This window comes from Leishmania panamensis (genome assembly GCF_000755165.1).
Source record: "Leishmania panamensis strain MHOM/PA/94/PSC-1 chromosome 21 sequence".
Lineage (NCBI taxonomy): Eukaryota > Euglenozoa > Kinetoplastea > Trypanosomatida > Trypanosomatidae > Leishmania > Leishmania panamensis.
Window position 1 is genome coordinate 75,544 of NC_025867.1, and position 20,236 is coordinate 95,779.

General features: G+C 60.6%; 5 protein-coding genes across 5 annotated transcripts, besides 1 other annotated feature; all 5 read left to right on the forward strand.

Annotated features, from left to right (window-relative positions):
- Window positions 1-3,165: 3,165 nt before the first annotated feature.
- On the forward strand, window positions 3,166-4,581 carry LPMP_210280 (hexokinase, putative; the record flags this gene model as incomplete). Its single annotated transcript, XM_010700514.1, has 1 exon — window positions 3,166-4,581. The coding sequence occupies one exon, from the start codon at window positions 3,166-3,168 to the stop codon at window positions 4,579-4,581; it is 1,416 nt and encodes a 471-aa protein (XP_010698816.1).
- Window positions 4,582-5,943: 1,362 nt separating this feature from the next.
- Window positions 5,944-6,116: a repeat region.
- A 1,137-nt stretch (window positions 6,117-7,253) lies between these two features.
- Window positions 7,254-9,044, forward strand: LPMP_210290 (hypothetical protein; the record flags this gene model as incomplete). The annotated part of the gene is made up of 1 exon (XM_010700515.1): window positions 7,254-9,044. The coding sequence occupies one exon, from the start codon at window positions 7,254-7,256 to the stop codon at window positions 9,042-9,044; it is 1,791 nt and encodes a 596-aa protein (XP_010698817.1).
- Window positions 9,045-9,956: 912 nt separating this feature from the next.
- Window positions 9,957-13,340, forward strand: LPMP_210300 (protein kinase, putative; the record flags this gene model as incomplete). The annotated part of the gene is made up of 1 exon (XM_010700516.1): window positions 9,957-13,340. One exon carries the CDS (start codon window positions 9,957-9,959, stop codon window positions 13,338-13,340), a length of 3,384 nt encoding a protein of 1,127 aa, XP_010698818.1.
- Window positions 13,341-14,158: 818 nt separating this feature from the next.
- Window positions 14,159-15,817, forward strand: LPMP_210310 (hypothetical protein; the record flags this gene model as incomplete). The annotated part of the gene is made up of 1 exon (XM_010700517.1): window positions 14,159-15,817. The coding sequence occupies one exon, from the start codon at window positions 14,159-14,161 to the stop codon at window positions 15,815-15,817; it is 1,659 nt and encodes a 552-aa protein (XP_010698819.1).
- A 537-nt stretch (window positions 15,818-16,354) lies between these two features.
- LPMP_210320 (hypothetical protein) lies at window positions 16,355-19,681 on the forward strand (the record flags this gene model as incomplete). Its single annotated transcript, XM_010700518.1, has 1 exon — window positions 16,355-19,681. The coding sequence occupies one exon, from the start codon at window positions 16,355-16,357 to the stop codon at window positions 19,679-19,681; it is 3,327 nt and encodes a 1,108-aa protein (XP_010698820.1).
- Between the last annotated feature and the right edge of the window lie 555 nt (window positions 19,682-20,236).

The following is a 20,236-nucleotide window of genomic DNA, read 5'->3' on the forward strand; positions in this document are numbered from 1 at the left end:
TCTTCAGTGCTGCTCCGATGCTCAAGACCCACACGCAGGGCCTCGCCACCGTCGCTGTCGACGGCTCCGTGTACGAGAAGGTGCCGTCCTTCCAGCGCCTGTACCAGGAGTGCATAACTGGCATCCTCGGCCCCACATCGAACGCGAAGGTGGTTCTGCAGAAGGACGGTAGCGGTGTCGGCGCCGCGATGATCTGCGCACTGGCCGCCAACCAGAAGTAGGCAGGGCAGCCGCGGCAGCGCACGTGGGTGTCTTATGTGGGCGGTGCCAAGGGCAGGAGAAGCGAAAGGGGGGAGAGACGTGGCCGAGATGCCAGAGTGGAGCTGCGGGTGCAGATTGCGAATGCCTTCCACGCAGGCACGCGGCACATTCTCTCGCCTCTTACTCCTCTCCGCCTCTCTCCTCATTCTCCGTCCACACGCATGTCGCACAAGGAGAAGTGACTGTCTGATGCTCACGTGTCTGTCAGAGTCGTGTGTGTACGCCTTAAGCTACTGTACTTAGTCTCTCCTTTCCCTTGCTTCACGTGGCACTTTCTCTCGTTTATCCTCGCTTGTCCATCCCACGTAGGCGTCTGCGTGTGTGCGTGTGTGTATGCGCGCCTCTCAGAGCTGCCACCTCTCCTCCGCATCATCGGCTCCCCTTGCCCCCCCCAAACAACGTGCACACAAGAATGCGCATGCGACGATGCCTTTCCTCTTTCCCTTGTCTTTGTGCGGAGCTCGCCTCCACCCACTTCTCCCTTGCGTTCTCTCCTCCTGGTCAGGCAGTGTCAGCGGTGAGAGGGGGGGCTGATGTGGAGGAGACGCATTGCGTATGTTCAAAGAGGGAGAGGGAGGCTTGATGGGCGCTGGGAAACGACCAAGCGGGTGCCACAGTGCGCGGTATGGACAAGAAGGCGGGGAGAGAGAATGGATGGCCGCGTGGAGGCGCACACCCCCTCCTTTGCTTGGCATGTTTCGCTGCCCTTTTCAGCCTCGACAAGGATGACGGACAGCGAATACGCTCAGGCGGAAGACAGCGACAGACATGGGCAGAGGTGCACCACAGCGCACGCGCGCGCAGATCCTCCTCCCTCCCTCCCTCCACACACACACACACGCACACAACGCGCAGTGTTTCACAGGCAACCGCAAGCAAAGGCATAAAAGTTTACCTCGTTTTCTTTCATGTGTATCCTCCATGTGTTTCTTCACCGTCTTCCCTGTACTCGACTGCTGGGCCGCACGCACACACACACACAACACCACCTGCCTCCCTTTCCTTGCTCATCCTCCTCCCCCACACCTCAAGCCGCTCTTGTTGCCGTCACACACACTCACTCCCTGCTCCCCTGTGGTCCCCATCGCCTTTCATCTATCCGTCTCGCTCCATCCTCGCCCATTGAGTTGCATTATCGACCACAGCAGAGCACGGGAAAGGATGAAGGGTCAGGAGAGTGTGAAACTGAAGTGAGAGGGACTTTGGGGGAAGAGGAAAGGTGTAGAGATCAAGAACACGACTGAGGCGGCGATGGGCGGGGTTAGGGGAAGAGACAAGATGCAAAGGAACGGATTCCGCGCGTGTGTGACGGCGTATACTGAGCGCGAGTTGGCGCGACACCCTTCCTAACTATCCAGCTCTTACTGATATACTCACTCGTGCAGTCACGCTATCCTCGTCTTGCTCTTCCTCTTTCCACTCCCATGACCGTCTAGGTCGATCCGACTCTCTCTCCTCATCTCCGTGAGCCCCCTGCCCCCTCGTCTCGCCGCGACCCCTCCCTCCCCCCGAACTCGTGCGTGCGCAAATCGCGTCAGCACACGCGCGAGTAGAGGCCACGTGCAGTTAAACGAACAAACAAAAAAAACGGTAATTCGATTTTCTCTCTTACCTCTCCTCCTCCTTTTCATTTTCGTTTGGCTTCTTTGCTCGGTGAGACCCCACCCCCTCCCACTCCACCGCCTGGTGGACGAGGAGTTCGGCAGGGTGCGGAAGTAAAGGTGAATTATCGCGGGAGAAGAGAGGCCCCTGAACGTCCGACTAGACACACACACACGCACGTACACATTTAAACTACATCAGTTGAAGACGACCAACAGAGGTGAGGGGAGGGGGACTTTGGTCAAAGAGATGGAGAAGGAGGCTGCGCTCTGTTGTGCATCCCTCTCCCTCCCTACTCCCGCCTCCCCCCCTCTCTCTCGCCTCTCTCCACGCACTTCGTGTTCATCTGCCCCCCCCCCGGCCCCGCTCCACCTCACCTCACCTCACCCCACCACCATCGCCTCTCCTCCACACGCGGGTGTTGTATTCTCTGTGCGGTTCCTTTTCTCTGCATCCAAGGCGGGGTGCACTCACACTGAAACCCCCCCCTCCCAGCGCGCTCTCTTCACCCCTCTGAACATCTCAGCAATGCGGCACGGCCGCTTTTACTCTTCGATCCCTGTTGGCCTTTTCTTTCCTGTGAATTTTCCTTCTGCCTGTATCCTGCGAGGGTTGGGCTTGCGTGTCTGTTTGCCTCTCGCATGTTGTCTATGTGAATGCCAGCGTGCACTGGAGCCCCTCACTTCCTTCTCTCTTGTAAGATCCCCACAACACAGAAGAGGCGAAAACCGAAATGCAGTCTTCCCCGCCAGCCAGCAACTCACTGAAACAGCTTACACGAAACAGCTACACGGGCATTCGAGAACGACCGCAATCCAACACGCGCGGGTACGCGTGCACGAGGTAGTACTCTGTGCACTGACAAGGGGGGAAGAAGAAGAGGGACCCGTACCTCTCCTTCCCTTTCCGCTTCCTCTTCAGATCCTCTCTCCCACTCATTTTTTGGCTCTCGTAGTGCATCCTCGATGGACATTTCATTGATGCCTCGTGTCGCTAAATATCAGGCCTCACTCTCCCCTCGCTCCTCCTTTTGCTCTCCTACTCTCTCCCTGCTCCACTACGATCACCATCGTCGCTGCTTTCCATCATTTCACACCACTTGGCAAACGCCTCCCCCCTCCCCCCACCGGCCCATGCATACGCAAGCTGAACACAACATGCTTCAGTTTGCCTCCTCGCCTTGACGCACGCTATCCCACCCAGAAGCATCCACCCTCCTTTACTCCTTCCCTAATTCCGCAGCTCCCCTATTTCCCCACCCCCTCCCCTTCGATTCCCCTCCCTCCCCCCCTCTCCATCAAGATGGCCTCCCGCGTGAATAACCTCATGAACCACCTTGCTATCCGCGACTCGGACAGCGAGGAGATGCGCTACATCAAGCAGCGCCTCGCGCTCGCCTCCCTCTCCACCCAATTCACCATGGCCTCAGAGAAGATGAAGCAGCTCACCATGTACATGGTGTATGAGATGGTCGAGGGTCTTGAGGGTCGGCCGAGCACCGTGCGCATGCTGCCGTCCTACGTGTACACGTCTGACCCAGCCAAGGCCACGGGTGTGTACTACGCGCTCGACCTCGGTGGCACGAACTTCCGCGTACTGCGCGTGAGCCTGCGCAGTGGCAAGGTGGACGACCGCATCGACTCGAAGTTCGTCATCCCGAAGAGCGCCCTGACTGGCAATTCCGCGGACCTGTTCGACTTCATTGCGCAGAGCGTGAAGAAGATGATGTCGGAGAATGCCCCCGAGGACCTGGAGAAGCGCGTGCCGCTCGGCTTCACGTTCTCCTTCCCGGTGGACCAGAAGGCCGTCAACAAGGGTCTGCTGATCAAGTGGACGAAGGGCTTCTCGACGAAGAACGTGGAGGGCAACGATGTGGTGGAGCTGCTGCAGGGGTCGCTGCGCCGCATGCACATCAACGTGAACGTTGTGGCGCTCTGCAACGACACCGTCGGCACGCTGGTGGCGCGCTACTTCGTCGACACGAACGCGCAGGTCGGCGTCATCATCGGCACTGGCTCCAACGCCTGCTACTTTGAGCGCGCCTCGGCCGTCACGAAGGACCCCGCCGTGTGTGCCCGCGGCAACGCCGTCACGCCGATCAACATGGAGTGCGGCAACTTCGACTCCAAGTACAAGTATGCGCTGCCCATCACCGTGTACGACGACGAGATGGACGCGATCACCCCCAACCGCGACCACCAGCGCCAAGAGAAGATCGTCTCTGGCATGTACCTCGGTGAGATCAGTCGCCGCATGATCGTGCACCTGGCTCAGCTCGGCTGCCTGCCCCGCGATCTGGTGGACGGTCTGGGCAAGCCGTGGGCGTTCGAAAGCAAACACATGGGCATGGTTGCCGCCGATCAGATGCCCGGCCTGCAGTTCACTCGCGAGCTCATAAAGCACGTCGCTGGTGTGAATGTGACTGATGTAGCCGACCTGCACACGATTCGCGAGATCTGCTACCTGGTGCGTAACCGTGCTGCTCAGCAGGCCGCTGTTCTTAGTGCTGCTCCGATGCTCAAGACCCACACGCAGGGCCTCGCCACCGTCGCTGTCGACGGCTCCGTGTACGAGAAGGTGCCGTCCTTCCAGCGCCTGTACCAGGAGTGCATAACTGGCATCCTCGGCCCCACATCGAACGCGAAGGTGGTTCTGCAGAAGGACGGTAGCGGTGTCGGCGCCGCGATGATCTGCGCACTGGCCGCCAACCAGAAGTAGGCAGGGCAGCCACGGCAGCGCACGTGGGTGTCTTATGTGGGCGGTTAGTGGACAGCGGTAGCGATGCTCTTAGAGCGGATGCCACGCGTGTATTAGTGTGCGGGGGAAGCCCCACCTTGACCAACGCGTGTTACGACTCCACCCTTCCCCCCTCCCCCCTCCCCCGTCCTCCCTTTTCAGGAGGATTCTCGTTTCGCTTTCCCTCCTCCTCAAGCTGCTTTGCACTGACGCGAAGAGTCGGTCTTGTTTCTCTTTCGGATCCCCTCAACAAAACGTTTGCTGCTGCTTTGCAGCTGATGCTTCTTTTTCCCTTCTTGTTTGCTTACTTTGGCGATCAACACGAGGACGGCGACTGGCGTGCGGATGCGTGTGGGTATATGTGCGTCAGATGGCGGTGTGGAGGAGGCAGAGAATTTCCTCTTAAGCACTGATATTTGGCATATCGCTTTACCTTGCGAGTCAAGCTTCCCGCACTCCGTCCTTTCCTGTGCGGAGAGGGGAGTCCGAAGCGTTTGCATCGCGCTCATTCGAGCCTCACGTCACTGTGTCTACCCTCAATCCCCCCAAGCCTCCCCCTCACACCACCACCGGTCAGATACGCCCACCACTACAGATTGCACTGCATTCGCTTTATTTTAGTTTCTTGATTCGCTCGTCATCTCCAGTGCGCATGACTCTTCCTCCGCTGCCTCGCCTTTCTGAAAAGGTGGGGACGGGTAGTGGTGAAAAGTTGGGTATGGCGACGAAGCAGCTAGCGAACACCGTCTCTCTGTTTGCTCTCTCCCCCCCCCTCCACCATTTATACGTGCATACGTCTATGCAGTTAACCCCTCTTTCCTGGTGCTCTTCTCAGCCTCCTCAGCTCCACATTCTCTGCTTCACAGTATGCACCTGCGTGTGGACTGTACAACTTCGACGAACATCAGCCACACTCGCATTAATGTGAAAAAGTGGCAGTGAGGTGGACCACCGCTCCGCTCTCCTCCCCTTCTCCTGCTTCGCAGTTGTCGCCTCGAGTGACGGGTGGAGGAAGGGTCGCTACACCGCTCTTGCTCTCCCCTTCTCTTGCCCCTTCGCATCTGTTTACTGCTCTCTTCATGTTTATCGTTCTGTGAGATGCTTCTAGTCGGTAATGTGCGCTGCCGCATCATCGCCCTTTCCCTCCTCTCTCGCATCCCTGGGAGTCAAACGGCCACGTCGCCACTGGAAGGAACACATACCGAAGGCTGTGTGCATGAATGCCCTTGTACCTACTTGTGCCTGTGGATCTCGCTCAGCTACTCGAAGAAATTATCCCCGTCATGTCTGCTCAGGGCCTCTAACAACGGCGCTTCTTCTTGAGTTACCAGTCTGCGTCGCTTTCCGTGATGGCAAGGAGAAAGGTGCCTCGGCCTTGTATCAGGCCCCAGTACCCACTCTGTGTGGGGTGACCAAGCCCTCCCCCCATTCCTGTCAATGCCGAGCCACTTCTGGGGGGTGATATGCACAAGCGCCTACGTCGCAGGGGAGGGGGAGTCAGAGCGACTTATCAGTGCCAGAGAGAAGCAAGAACAGGGAGTTTCTCAAACTTCTACCCGTCTTCTTGCTCCTCCCTGTCTCTCCACCACGGGCGTGTGGTAGCACTGCGCTCGCTCTGTGTGTGTGTGCTTGTCTGAGTTATCCTCAACACTCTGAAACAAACGATGTTTACGTCTGGAGGAGTAGAGTGGTGAGCGGTGCAGTGGAGAGGAAGTAGGGGCAGGTCAGCTAGTCCTGGAGGATGTGCACAAGCGAGCGGAGAAGAAGACGCTGTAGTAGAGGGGGGAAAGGCCACCTCTGCCACGCATGTCTTCCCCCTCTCTTTCGTTGCTATTGCTCTCCGACACCTCACCTCACGGCCCTCTCCTCTCCATGTCTTCACATCCGCCCACCCACGCACACTCGGTGGATTTATTGGACCTCGCTGGTGCTGCAAGAGTGGAAGAGCGAGATCTACGTGCCTCTGTGCCTGTGCATGGTACTGGGGAAGGCTCAAGTCCCGGCCTCAACGCTTCCCCTCAGCTACTTACTCACATATTTTCCCTGAGCCTTTTCCCCTTTCCCCCTCCTCCTTACTTCGCTGCGACGTATTCTCCGCCTCCCCCCCCCCCCTTCTCTCTCTCTCTCAACTGCTACTGATGTGATGGAGCAGGTGGCCGATCACGAGGTGGTACAGTTTTGGTCACCCCCATTGACCCCCTACACACGCACACACACACACGCAATAGAACTAGTTGTGGTAGCCCCCCATGCAAGGGCGCCTTCGCTGCTGCCTGCAAAGTAGCTCTGGCAGTTGCCTTGTCTCGCTCTTCTCTGCTCGACCGGCGCAGGGCCAGGCACGCTCGTTAATCCAACGGGCAGCCCTCCTCTTCAGCAGCAGCGGTGTCACGTTCGTGCGCTTCTACTCACATCATGGAGATCGCTCTTCTTCGAGCGCCACCCCCGCTGCGGCAGCGGAAGATGCTGATGCCCCCTCAGCATCCCCTGACGTAGCTACAACAAGGCTTGGTACCCTTCAGCGCTACGTGCAGCAACGCGACTACGGCGGCTGCGCGGCGTTCTACGAGCAGCACTTCAACCCAGCACAACAGCACTTCATCACCGACTTCTGCCAGGGCTTCGTCCCCGACGCCCGCGATGCGCTCATCACGCTGATGCGTGTTTACACCGACCTTGGACGTATCGACAAGGTGCGTGAGGTGCTTAGCGTGGGACTGCGCGACCTCGACGCCCCAGTGGAGCTCATGTCTACATCGCCTGCGCAATATGCGTGGCTGGGTAGCAGCGCGAGGCGGCGGGATGGCGGCACCACCGCAGCTGCCGCCAGTACCTCGCTGAAGCTGCAAACCAACCTCCTCGCCCCGGCTGCAGCTGAGAGGGAGCGCAGGCTGTGTGACACCAGCGCCGTCATTCGGTGGCGCCGGCCCGCCATGCTCAACGCCGACGTCTTCAACGCGTACTTTGAAGCCCTCACGCGCCGCAGAAAGTACGCTGTCGAGGAGGTCAACTTTGTGCTCGATCAGATGAAGGCGTGCGGGGTGGAGAAGGACGCGTTGACGTACCACTACTTGGTGGAGCTGCACGTGCGAGCAGGCTACGACCCGACCGGGTTGTGGGAAGAGATGAAGCAGCTGGTGCCAGAAATGACCCCGCTGCCTGCCACAGTACAAACGTTCATGCTGCGCATTGTGCCGTACAGCACAGACCCCTCCCTCGTGGTAGAGGTAACACGCGCCGCTCTGCGGTACGGCACCGCCATCGTGGACAAGCGCATGCTAACTGAGCTGATGGTGCAGTGGCTGAGCCCGGTGCGCACCCCCACCCACGCTGAGAGTAACGCAAGCAGCGGCAGCCAGCATACCGTGGCGCAGGCATCTCGCATTGGACTCAATGCCGCCTCGTCGTCCTCTGCAGTGCAGTACCCACCGGAGTACGTGCTGTGGCTTATGCTGGAGCTGGAGCTGCGCTGCGTCTTGGAGAAGGCGAGCTTTAGCCAATACGTTCAGCGCCAGTACTTTACGGAGTTGCTGCTGCGCTGCGCCAAGTGCACCGACGCGGGTACAGCGGAGCAGGTGCTTGCACTGATGGACAGGCAAGCCATCGCCAAGACGGCAGAGGTGCTGGCGCTGGTTGTGTGGTGCTGGTCGCAGGCACTCGAGGTTGAGAAGGCGCTCGACCTTATCGAATGGATGGCGCTCAAAGGCTACCTCGACCAGGTCGACTGCTTCCGCAAGGCGCAGATCGAGTCGCTGCGCTACACGATGGACCGCCACTACCTCATGACATTCACCGATGCCATCCACACGCCGGCTCTGGTGGAGCGTGCGCTGTCGCACCTGCAGGCACGCCGGCAGAAGGGCGAGCTGGTGACGGTGCACACACTTGACTTGCTGGTGCTGGCTCTGGCTCGCATCGGCGAGGAGCGCAAGGCGTTGCAGCTTGTCTCCGCCTACGAGCCTAGATGGGGAGTGGCGCCGCGGACGAACACATACAACGCCCTCCTCACCGGCTGCTCGCGCTACCGCAGCACGATGCTGCACCGCGTGGTGTACAAGACGATGAAGAACAGCGGAGTTGTGCCAAACGTGCTGACGTTTCGCGTGCTGATTCGCCAGGCCGTGACGTCCGGCAACATCGACGAGGCCATCGCCTACCTGGAAGAGGTCACCACCTACCCTGGGCTACGGGTTGAGGTGGAGATGATCCTGCCTATTCTGGAAAGAGCCGCCCGCGTCGGCGACGGGGAGACGGCCACCCGCGTCAGCCAGTATTCTCTCAAGTGCGACATCGGCATCGACGGCAGCGTGCTGCGCAGCGCCATACAGCAACTGACCGAGGCAGGGCAAAGCGTAGAGGTGCTGAAGAGCCAACTGCCGCTGCACGAAGCGCTGCGTTCGCGCTCCAAGGCGGGTCGCCAGCGCGCCCGCAACGAAGTGCTCGTGTAAGCGGCAGCGGAGTACAATGAAGATGGGTGAGTAAGTGACAGCGGGGAGCGAGAAGGTGCGGGAAATCAGGAGGGGAACGGCAAGTGCGCTGCAGCTGCCCACCCCACCGCCCTCCATCCTTCGCCCCTCTTCTTCTCTCCATTTTCCCTTCACCTTTGCCCCTCGTCTCGGTGCGGTGTTGCGGCTGTTGAGGCTCACTGCTGAGCTGCGCGTGGCACTCTTCGTCTTACAGCCACGCCTCCTCCATGCATGCACCAGGCACACCGAGGGCCACGTGTGCAATGAACAGGAGCTTGATAGACCGGGTAGACGTCATCCCCCTCCCTCTACCACCACCACAACCGCCCATCTCACCCGTGGGCCCACGTGAGGAGGAACGGTGGAAAATCTGCGAATCGAACGTGCATGGGTGGAAGAGAAACCAACGGGAATGGGTAACCGCACTGTAGGCATGTGTCTCTCGCACTCTCTCGCACTTCTTGTATGGGTACGTGCTGGCGACCAAGAGCTGGACATGCACCTCTCCTCTCTTTCTCCCCCACCCCTCCCTTCCGCTTGCCCTCTCCCTCTCCACCAAGTGGGAAAAGTTCACCTCTCCTCACTCGCCACCGCCGCACACACACACACACACACACACCTCTCTTTCGCGGGACAGTGCGCACTTTAGTCGCGCGGGGAGAGTGCGCAACAGAACTCCGGAGGGAAAAGAGCTGACGAGAATACGCAGCAGCCGCAGCGGTGTCGACGGGGTGGGTCAGCGGCTGCGGGGCGTGTGCGTGTCGCCCAGACAAAAACGAAGTGCAGCTGCACTGACAGTGGGCAGACACACCCCCGGCCTCCTCGCGCCTCCTTCTCACCTCCCCCCCCCCCGGCTGGGGCTGAACTAGACTTGGACCCACACGCACACAGGGTATGGCCACCGTAGACACCGTCAAAGGGCGGTACTCGTCCTACAAGCTGCTCAACGAGGTCGGCCGCGGTGGCAGCGCACTCGTATACCATGCGCAAGACGTGGCCACACACAAGGATGTTGCCGTGAAGCAGCTCTTCGGCAACCGGCCGCAGGACATGGAGGACTGGCTACGCGAGGTGGACGCCCTTCACTCACTTAACAGCCATCACTGCCCGCACGTGGTGAAGTACGTGGACCACATGCAGCAACACGATCGACTCTTCCTCGTGGAAGAGTTCACCGAGCACGGGTCGCTGCTGCGACGTCTGAAGAAGAAAGGCAGATTTGCGGAGGGCATTGTTTGCCAATACGTCTATCAGGTCCTGACCGCCCTGTACCACATGGCCCCGTGGGGCGTCGTACACGGCGACCTGAAGGCGTCCAACATCCTTCTCTTCGATGGGGATGTTGTGAAGCTGAACGACTTTGCACTGCGCTCGCGTGCCGAGGACGAACACGAGGATGCAGAGCGGCACATCACTGCTTCCTCCACGTCGTCTGCCGAAGCATCGTCCCTCACGAGGGGCAGCCGCGCTGGGAGAAGCACTAGTGAAGAGGGTGCTGGCATCGCCCTCTCGGGGTTCCGTGGCTCCGCCTACTGGGCAGCGCCGGAGGTCCTCAGCGGCGCCTCTAAGGCAACGGCGGCGAGCGACATCTGGTCGGTGGGCTGTCTCGTGGTGGAGCTGCTGACGGGCACCCCGCCGTACTTCGAACGCACCATCCACAACGCCATCTATCACATCCTCAAGGGCTATTACGAGGTGGTCGGCGAAAGCGAGCCCGGCCGTTGCGGTGCTGGCGGCACCTCGCGCGCCGTCGCCCGCTCCGCGGCCCCAAGTGCCACAACGGGCCCTGGCGACGATGACGGACCGCGCGGGCCGCGGAAGAAGAAGAACGGAGTGAAGGATGCGAGTGGTGCGGGGTTACCAAAGGTGGATGCTGCGTCCGCGAGGAAGACGACGGCAGCGACGAACACTCCCAGTCCGGCGAAGGAGGTGGCGGATGCGGCCAGGACAGCGGCATCTGGGGGCACTGCAAGTGCAGTAGACCGACATGAAGTGGCCGCATCTCTCTGTGAGGTGACACTTCTTCCACCGCTTCCCAAGGATCTGCACGTCAGCAACGAGTGTATGTCGTTTCTACGGATGTGCTTCCGCCCCCGCGCGGCGGACCGGCCGTCGGCTGGAGAGCTGCTCCATGAGCCGTGGTTCCTGAACTGCGCGGTGCCGCAGCTTCTGCGAGCGGCGCGGGAAGGTCGGCCTATGAACGGAACCACAGGGGACGAGATCATCGCCGGCAGCAGCGGCAGCCGCTTTGGGGTGATCGAGCAGTGGGTGGAACGCAACCTGGCTTGTGATGACGAGAGTCGGTGCGAGGCGTGGCTGAACAGCGACGCGCTGCCGCTGCTGGTCCCGGTGTTGACCCCGCGTATTATGACACCCAAGTACATTGGAGACGTAATGGGGCGCTTTTCCCACTTTGCCGAGGGTGGTTCATCCTTGGCGACGCTCTTTCTAAACCGGCTGGGGTCGACCGATCTCTGGGGGGTGGAGGAGTTGACGTCGGCGTGCGACGCGGACCACCTCGCCACACTCTTCCGGCGGTGCTGTGCGACGCAAGATGCACAGGTGTCCGTGTACACTCCGACAGACCCGCGTGCACTGCGCTTCGTCTTGGGCCTGGAGAAGGAAAAGGTCCTGGCATGTGTGCGCGCGCTGCACTCGCGCCTCGTGCTGGAGCCGGCGGCTGTGGCGGTGACTACGACTGCGAGATCGCCGACCGCCGTCACGGACGATGCCGCAGTTGATCTGAACGACCGCTCCCCCACCTCGTGTGGCCCCGCAGCGCCTGCGCATGTGACTTCGGCTTGCGCGTCGGCATCTCTTCAAGAACAGCACGAGGAACAACAGTATGCCTGTGAACGGCTACTCAGCGACGGCGGCGCGGCGGTGCTGTGCCAGTGCGTCGAGGCACAGTGCAAGGCTGCCTTCTTGAGTAACATAGCGCCGATAATGGGGTGGGACACGATTAACCTTTTGGTTGACGTGCTCTCCACCATCGAGCCACTGGCGTGTGGGCAGATGCTGCTGTGGGGGATCAGGAGTGGCCACAGCTCCCTGAACACCACTGGAGGCGCAGGTAGTGGTAGTGGAGCTTCGGTTGTTAGATCACTGACGGTGGCGGTAACCCCACGCGGAGGACGAGGTGGCGAGATGAACAGCACCTGGGACAAGTCATCGCCAGCGACGGGTGCCCCATCTTTGTCGTCACCGCTCTTGGGGAACCCACAGGGATCAATGTCGGCGGCAGGCAGTGGCGGCCAGCTGAACTCCCTAAGCAGCACCATGGGCTTGGGGCACCGCACTGTCAGTGGGCTTTCACCAGAGCCAGTGGAGTGGATCACCTCCATGTCGTGGCTGCTCGCAGTGCAGGAAGCGGCGCGGCACCTGTGCGAGGCAGCGGTGCGCCTGCTTACCCGCTACATCCCTGTTGCCAGAGAGTGCAGAGCCGAGCATCTCGAGAAGGCTGGTGTCAGCCTAACGGCAACGCTGGTCCTCGTAGCCTCGAGCGAGGTGGTCAGCACCGAGATGCGATGCGCAGCCGTCGAAGCTCTGCCACAACTGCAGGCGAGCTCTCTCCGTGCGGCTCGGTACCTGCGCGACCCAGTGCGATGTATTGCTCTGCTGGCCCTCACCCTGAAGAGGTCTTACGGTGTCCCTGCCCTGACATCGTGTCTGCTCACAGCCATCACCACCATGACGACCGAGAAGCAGATGCTAGCGGCCTGCACCAGCTGCCCGTGGGTGTGGGAGGCACTAGTGTCCTTGTTGGGGGAGGTGGAAGCAGCCGACAATACCGTTGCCGCCGATTGCAACCGTAGCCAATCGGTCTCCCACAGAGTCGCTAACACCAACGTTGGCCCGTCCGAGGAGGGTGACGCCCCGTCTGCTTTACCAGTAGTATTGGCAAGCCCTACAGCAGTCAAATCACCTAGCGCAAGCAGCAGCAGCAGCAGCAGCAGCGCTTCCGCTGCCTTTGCCGACATTATCGTTGTTCTCTCGCGTTGGTTCGCAGAGGTGACACCGACAGCGCTGCTGAGCAGTGCAGCGGCAGCGGCAGCGGCTTCGGCATCGGGGGCATTGCCTGCCCTCGGTCATTCAGCCGCGCCCCCACCCCTCTCTGTGTTGTTTCAGTCACTTCGCCGTCAGCTCATAGCGCTGTCGCAGAACAGTCTTGTCTGTCATGGTGATCTCATGCCGAATATAGCAAAGGTGCTGCGGCATTTGACTCCTCTCGAAGCCGCCGCCGTCGCCGCGTCAACGCCGACAGTGACGGTGGCATGAAGAGGAAAGAATGGACAGTGCACAAGGGCCGCACGCACACATCCTCGCTGCTCTGATCCACGCATGTTTTGCTCTTTTCCTTGGCGTGTTTCTCTCTCTCTCTCTTGCGCCATTGCTGACCGCGCCACGCACGTGTGGATTTCAAGAAGGGGGCAGGCGAGGGGAAGTGTTGCGATAGCCTTGTGAAATAGAGAGGGAGTTAGAGGCAGGGTGATGTCTCTCGCCTCGTGCGGCGGCGGGAGAGAGACAGAGGAGAACGTCGCGCACGCGTGGTTGTGTATTGTGTGTGTGCTCACCAACCACATTCTGCCAGTGCACTGTCCTCCTCCTCCCCATTGACCGTCCACTCGCTACCACCACGCCTCGGCACCTTCCCCCCCCCATCCCCACAAAGCGACCCACACACAAGTCAGCCAGCCAGCCAGGTGTAGCGCACTCACCAAGTGGGTTATGCACCAGTACGTGTAAAGACAGGTGGTTGTGCGTGAGTGCACTTATCTGTGAGATCGCAGGTTTTTCTCTAAGAGGCGCGTGTATCATCCCTACGCACCTGGGCGCTCGTGGCGGCTGTCCACGCCCGCAGTGGCACGTACCTACGGCCCCCCTGCCCCATCGACTCCGACGAAGAAAGCGCGCATGCGAGAGCAACGAAGCGCAGACCTGCTCCTGCCGGGGTGTGGATGTCGAATCGTCTCTTCACGCCCACCCACCCACGCACCTCTCCCTCCTTCACAGTGCTATGAAATGCCCCTCACTGCACACACCCACCCACACACACACACACACAAAGTGCTTTCACTCCTTCCTAGGGCGCTGTCATGTACAGAGTATTTCCCATCCTTATACTGCGGGCAGCAAAGGTGCGTGCCCAGTACCTGCAGCTGGGCAGTCTTAATGACAGCTATACGAGCTCGGCGGCACCGAGCTCCTCGACGCTGGTCGCTGCAGCACCGTCCGCAACGAACGTGTACACACTCGCCTTTGGAGAGCGCGAAGGGCTCGCCCCTGGAGAGCGGCTGGAGGTGTACGGCAACACTGTGCGACTCGTGCGAACGCTCGCCTACGGCTGCCCACGAGGCGTCACCCCTGAGAGCGCCTTTACGGGAAGGCTGAAGGATGCGGAGCTGGCCGCCATCACAGAGCAGCTGGATGTGCTGAGGTGGCAGACACGCAAGTCTGATGCGACAGTGCATACAGGGCAAAGCGTCTACGCCAGTGGACCGGCGCACAGCGGCATGACTAAGAGCGTTGGCGAGGAGTCACTACACCCGTCCGAGTGGATAGTGCGAGTGCCGGAAGCGACCCACAGCCGCGTGCTGCAAAATGCAGTACCGAATGAAACACAGACGTGCGCTGGCCGGAGTCTTGCGGCCCAGCTGAGCAAGCTGCGCGCCAGCGAGGAGGAAGTGGTCGTGGCAGAGTGGGTAGGAAAGTCAAAGGGAGATTGGGAAGCCACTACTGGCATCTCAGCAGGTGCGTCCGCCTGGTCGCCGAGACCTTCCTCAGCGGAAGCTTCTACGCGCGCAGAGCAGTCAGCGGCTGAGAAGACTAACCCTAACGGCAGTAGTGCGGGTGGGTTGTCTATCCTACCCACTACACCGCTCAAGAGCGGTGCTGCGCTGCCGCCAGGCGCAGGTGGTATCCTCCTCATGGAGAACGGTGTTTGCTTCCGAGACCCCGGATCGTGTGGGCTACGCGCCCTCCGCACAGCTCGCCTTGCCTTCATCTCCAGCATCGAGCACACTGCCAACGACCTCGCTCGGCGGCAGCGTCGCCAAACGTGCGAGGAGGCGCGTGGCTTGGCTGTTCTCGATGCGAACGCCATCGACTTCACCTTCGCGCAGGCAGCCCTGCAGTCCACCCTGGAGCTGGGCCTCCACACGGGTGCGGGATGTCAGATATCCCATGTGCCGCTGACCGATGCGGCAGCCGCGCACGTGGAGCCGCAGGCTGCGAGCTACATCCGCGTCGTCGCCGCTGGGCCTGGTCGACGACTGCCAAAGCCCTTCGGTTACCTGCCGACACACTCCATTGATGTGGGCGCCTACACGGCGCACCTGCCTCTTCCCGTCGAGCCTGCCGCAGGGGAGAGCATGGGGAAGGAAGAGGACAGCGGCGGCGGCGCGAGGCCAGCAGCCTCGAGGCGCGGGTGCAAGTCTCCTGGCAGAGACACCATAACAGATCGTCATCAGCTCGCCCTGCAACTCTCCCAAGCCCTTGCCACACTGCGTCGCGGTGCTTGCATGCTCGTCACATTTGTGCCGACGTGCTCCAGCATAGCGGCGCTGTACCATCGGATCGAAGCACAGCGGCGTGCGGAGTTACTCATCGAGCACCAAGTCGTGATGGAGGCGAAGGCGTGCATCGCTGAGGCAATCGCGCGCACTGGCCGGTGGGGCTTCATCACCGACGAAGTACTTCCGGCCGCGGATAGTCCGCAGGGCAGCTCCTTTTCTCTGATTGTAATGCTCGAGTGACGTCTCTCTCTCTCTCTTCGGGTGTGTTTGAGTTTGGGGCAATTCTTGGGCCCGCACGCGTGTGTGTGCACGCGCGTCTTCTTCTCATGATGGCGATTTGTGCGCCCATCCCCCACCTCCTCACCGTCGAACCAACTCAACACAGAGACAACGGCGAAAGAAGGAACGGAAATGGGGGCTGATGATCTATCGCGGAGGGGGGAGGAGAGAGAGAGAGAGAGAAAGCGGGAAGCAGAGGACTAGGATCACCACGAGTCGGAGCCCAGGGGTGTATAGTATGGGTAAGGGCAAAGAAGACGGCCGTATCGTTGGACATGCTGACGACCGCACCCCCCTCCCCCTATCCTTCCTGCCCGTTAGTCATGCGTCCTTCCTACCGTAATTCGCCGTCTGGGGCCTCGTCACCTTCTCGTCTCTCCCTCTCCGCACATGCCACTGCTCCAGCACTCTGCCTCTCACCCACCCCTTCCCCACACAAATATAAACACATATCCCCACGCAGAGGAAGAGAGAGAGAGACTTGCATGCACGCTCGCTATGCTCAGCAACAGCAAAGGATATCAGCGCTTCTCCCGCACTCTCGGGTTCCACAGCGATGACCTTTCGAAGCTCGGTAAGATCTGTCACCGCTGGCGCGAGACAGGCAAGTGCAAGGCGTACAACCGGGAGCAGGAAGTGCGTCGCGAGATCGGTGCAGCCAAAGAAACAGAGCTGCTGAAGAAGGCGACCGCCCTCTACACTATGCAGAAGGAGCTCATGGCAGACATGGCTGATGCCAAAGAGGACGACGCGGAGTCTCTGGAGCTGGTGCAGACCGCCATGTCACGCGGTAGCTTCTCTGCGGACCCCACCAAGCGGCAAGAGGTCATAGGCAGACTTGTCGAGGAGCTGAAGCGGGAGCCGGCCTACCTCAACTGGAGCCTCGATGCCGCAGTAGCGGAGCGACTCGTTGAGCTCAAGGTGAAGCCGTGCCCGTACACTCACCGCGGGGATCTGAATGTAGCGCTGAAGCGCAGCCGCAGTGGAGAGGACAAGGAGGAGACGCACCTCCAGCAGCAGCGGAGAACAGAAGTGGTGCGGAGAGAGTCGTCCACCAACGGCGCCGCGGCGGTGTCACCAGCATTAACGGTAGCCACCACAAAGACCGCAGAGCCTAGGAAGGACGCTGACGACGAGAGCGACGGTGGCTGGACTGCAGAGAGGCATCGCATCTTCAAAACACTCACGCCGCTTCAGCGCTGCGTCGTGTGTCTGCTGTGGCAGCGCACCTTCCAAGTGGCGCAAGGACTAGTGATGGACGTGCGGCTGGCCTTGGAGAAGCGGGTAATTGCGCAGCACGAGGCTACCGGCAGGGTGGCACCGCCTTCAATTTCGGACGAGGGCGTAGTGGCACAGTCGTCGCCCCTTCACCAACACAACAGCAGCACACACGAGGTGAAGAACGAGGACGACAAGGACGCGTTGGAGGCGTACCTCAGCTCCTCGGTCTTCGAGGAACTGGTGGAGCAGGAGTCAAAACGTGTGGTCCCGCGCGTGGCCTTTCGGCCTGAGTTTGGACTCGTTGATCTGAGTGCTCTGCCACAGCTCGTAACGCACCTTAGCACCCACCCGACATGCGGCATCTTGCTGGCGCGCACGCTGACGTATTTTACTGGCAAGGCGCCGAGGCGCGCTAGTTCCTTGTTGTCCGCATCACCAGCATCAACCTCGAGGCTCTCCAAGCACAAGCGTGATGACGCGCCGGCCCCCGCGAGCTTCCACCACCTTCTCTTCCCGAGCCGTGCGCCCCTTACGGAAAAGGAGGTGGACCTTAGCACCAGCGCCTGTGCTGATGAGGTGATTGAAGCGATCGAGTGGGCGCTGCAGGTGTACCACCGCGATGCACAACTGCACGCCGAAGCGGAGAAAGCGGAAGGGAAGAGCGAGGGAGAGATAAAGGGCGACGAGGGCCGATCGAGCAAGACAAGCGACACTGCGTCACCTCACGTCGCGGCGCTGTTCCAAAATGAGCGCATCTACCTGTGCGGACTCACGCTGACACAGTGCCAGATTACCTCGGCAGACGGCATCGTGGGGTCGCTGCACAAGCGTCACATGGAGCAGCACCTGTACGCACTCGATCTCTCAGGGAACCGGCTGTGGTCGCTGCGCTTCCTCCTGGTGCTCCGGGCCTACTACGCTCGCCGTCTACTGCGTCTGTCTCTCCGTAGCAACCCCATCACACGAAAGCCCGAGTATCAAGAACAGGTGCGCACCTCACTGCCGTATCTAACCTCCCTCGACGGTAAGCCGATCCGCCGACCTCCACTGCGGCTTCCAAAGCCGTGGCCGACCTCATGCTCGCGCTGGAGCGCCGACGAGGGGTCGCCGGAGCATCAAGAGCAGGAAGCGGTGCTTGACTGCGTGGCGCGCCTCCTGTACATCTGGGAGACGCGCCGCATCCCTCACACCGCAAGGGAGCTCGCCACCTTCCGCGACGCAGGCCGCCCAGTCCCAGAGGAGGAGGAACTCAATGAGGACAACTTTTCACATCGCTACCTCCACCCGGCCGCTGCTTTCAGCGTGACCATGTCGCCGAGCCTCAGCCTCTACGACTCAGCCACGATGCGAGAAGCGCGCAGTGTGGAGCTTGACAAAGCCTACACTGGCATGCGGCTGAGCGCCGTAGACGTGCGTGACGCGCGTGTTCTCAGCGTCGCACTGAAGAACGGCTCACGCAACCTGCTAGCTGGCCGGCAGGCGCTGCAGCGCTTCGGTCGCGGTGCGGAAAACTGCTACATGGCCTACCAATTCACCCTGTACCCGGAGAGGATGGACGTGTCACACCACCTGACGGATGCCGTCGTGTCGGTGGTGCGGGTGCCAGATGTCGTTAGCGCCGCGGTGTCTGGTGACAGGGGCAAGACCAGTGACAGTAAAGCAGCAGCCTCAGTAGCGGCAACTACGACAACGACTGGGAAGCGCAAGAAGAGTGCCGCCGCTCGAAGCGTCGCCAGTGATGCGGGTACCGACAAGACTTCAAGCAACGGCAGCCCCACTAGTCCACGCTTCGGCACCCTTGCCCACCGCCACCCTCCATCGCAGCAGCACTTGGTGACGCTTCATGGCATCATGACGTGGCGGCTGCCCAGTATGAAGCGCCAGGAATGCCTGCAAGCCTTCTACACTCGGGTGTTGGTCTTCACCAAGAAGACGCTGCCCGTCCAGAACCGCGAGTGGGAAGAGCTGCGCAGTCCTCCGTATGTCCTGATGAACGACCAGGTGTTTCTGTATCCAGCGCCGACGGCTGGGGTGGCGGTGGCAGGCACGGCACTTCAGCCGTCGGTGTTCGCGGCGAACACCGCAACGCGTCTGTCACGACTTGTCGTGGAGTTTGGGCTAGAGGGGTGCCGTGATGGCGTGGCACTCGTGCGAGACGTCATGGAGCGCTGCACGAGCCCCGCCTCCGAGTACGCTGCGCTGCAGGCGCTGGTGCTCGGAGTGCTAGGTCCTGAGAAGGATATTGACAACGCCGAGGCAGCAGCACAGCTGGAATGCGCTCAGGCAGCCGAGGCACAGCTGACACACCTCTTCGCCGACTACCTTCGCTGTGCACCACCACCTGCGACATCTCAATCTCGCGAGTACATCGTCCTCTCCGTGCTGGATGGCTCAGCACACGCAACGGGGCCGACGCAGCATCAAAGCAGCGTGACACCAGTCGTGAAGAAATCGAAAGCATCTGCCTCTACTGCTGTCCCTTCTGCACAGTGCGAGGCGGCAGATGCGCAGACGTGGGCCTCTGCCCTGCACGTCGTCTCGTTGCCACTCCTGCACCAGGTGACGGCCATCACCAACGCATGCTACACATTGTCCTTCCACTGATGTCCATCATCAGCGTGGCTTTCTGGCCGCACGTTGATAAGCGGACACGGAGAGGTAGAAGTGGAGAAGCAGATGAAGAGGAAGAGAAGGCGAGGAGGACAGTGACGCCCGGTACCACAACGGCTTCAGCTGCTGCGGACGTGACTCTCTGCTCGCTTGCACGACTTGTATTCGTTTTGGGTAGAACTCCCGTTTTACTAAGCGCCAAAAGGTAACACAGGCACAGTCAAGCGTGCGCATCAGTCCCTTTGCTGCCTCCGTGTCATCCCCCCCCCCTTTCGTTCATCTAAGCGACTAAGGCAGCAACCAGCCTCACTCCCTCACCCTTACAAGCGAGAAGAATCGCGCAAGACACCCACAAAGCCACACACGTCTCTGCGCGTGCAAATCTACGGCGAGTGTGCGCGTATGCATAAACAGAGGGAGCACCAGCAGTAGCAGCGCTCCGTAGCCGTGCGAGGTCCACATCCGTACACCTCTCTGTCTCTCTTGCCCCCCTCCCCCAAAATGCATCATGAGCCTTTTTCTTCTCTCATTTCAACTCACGCTACACAC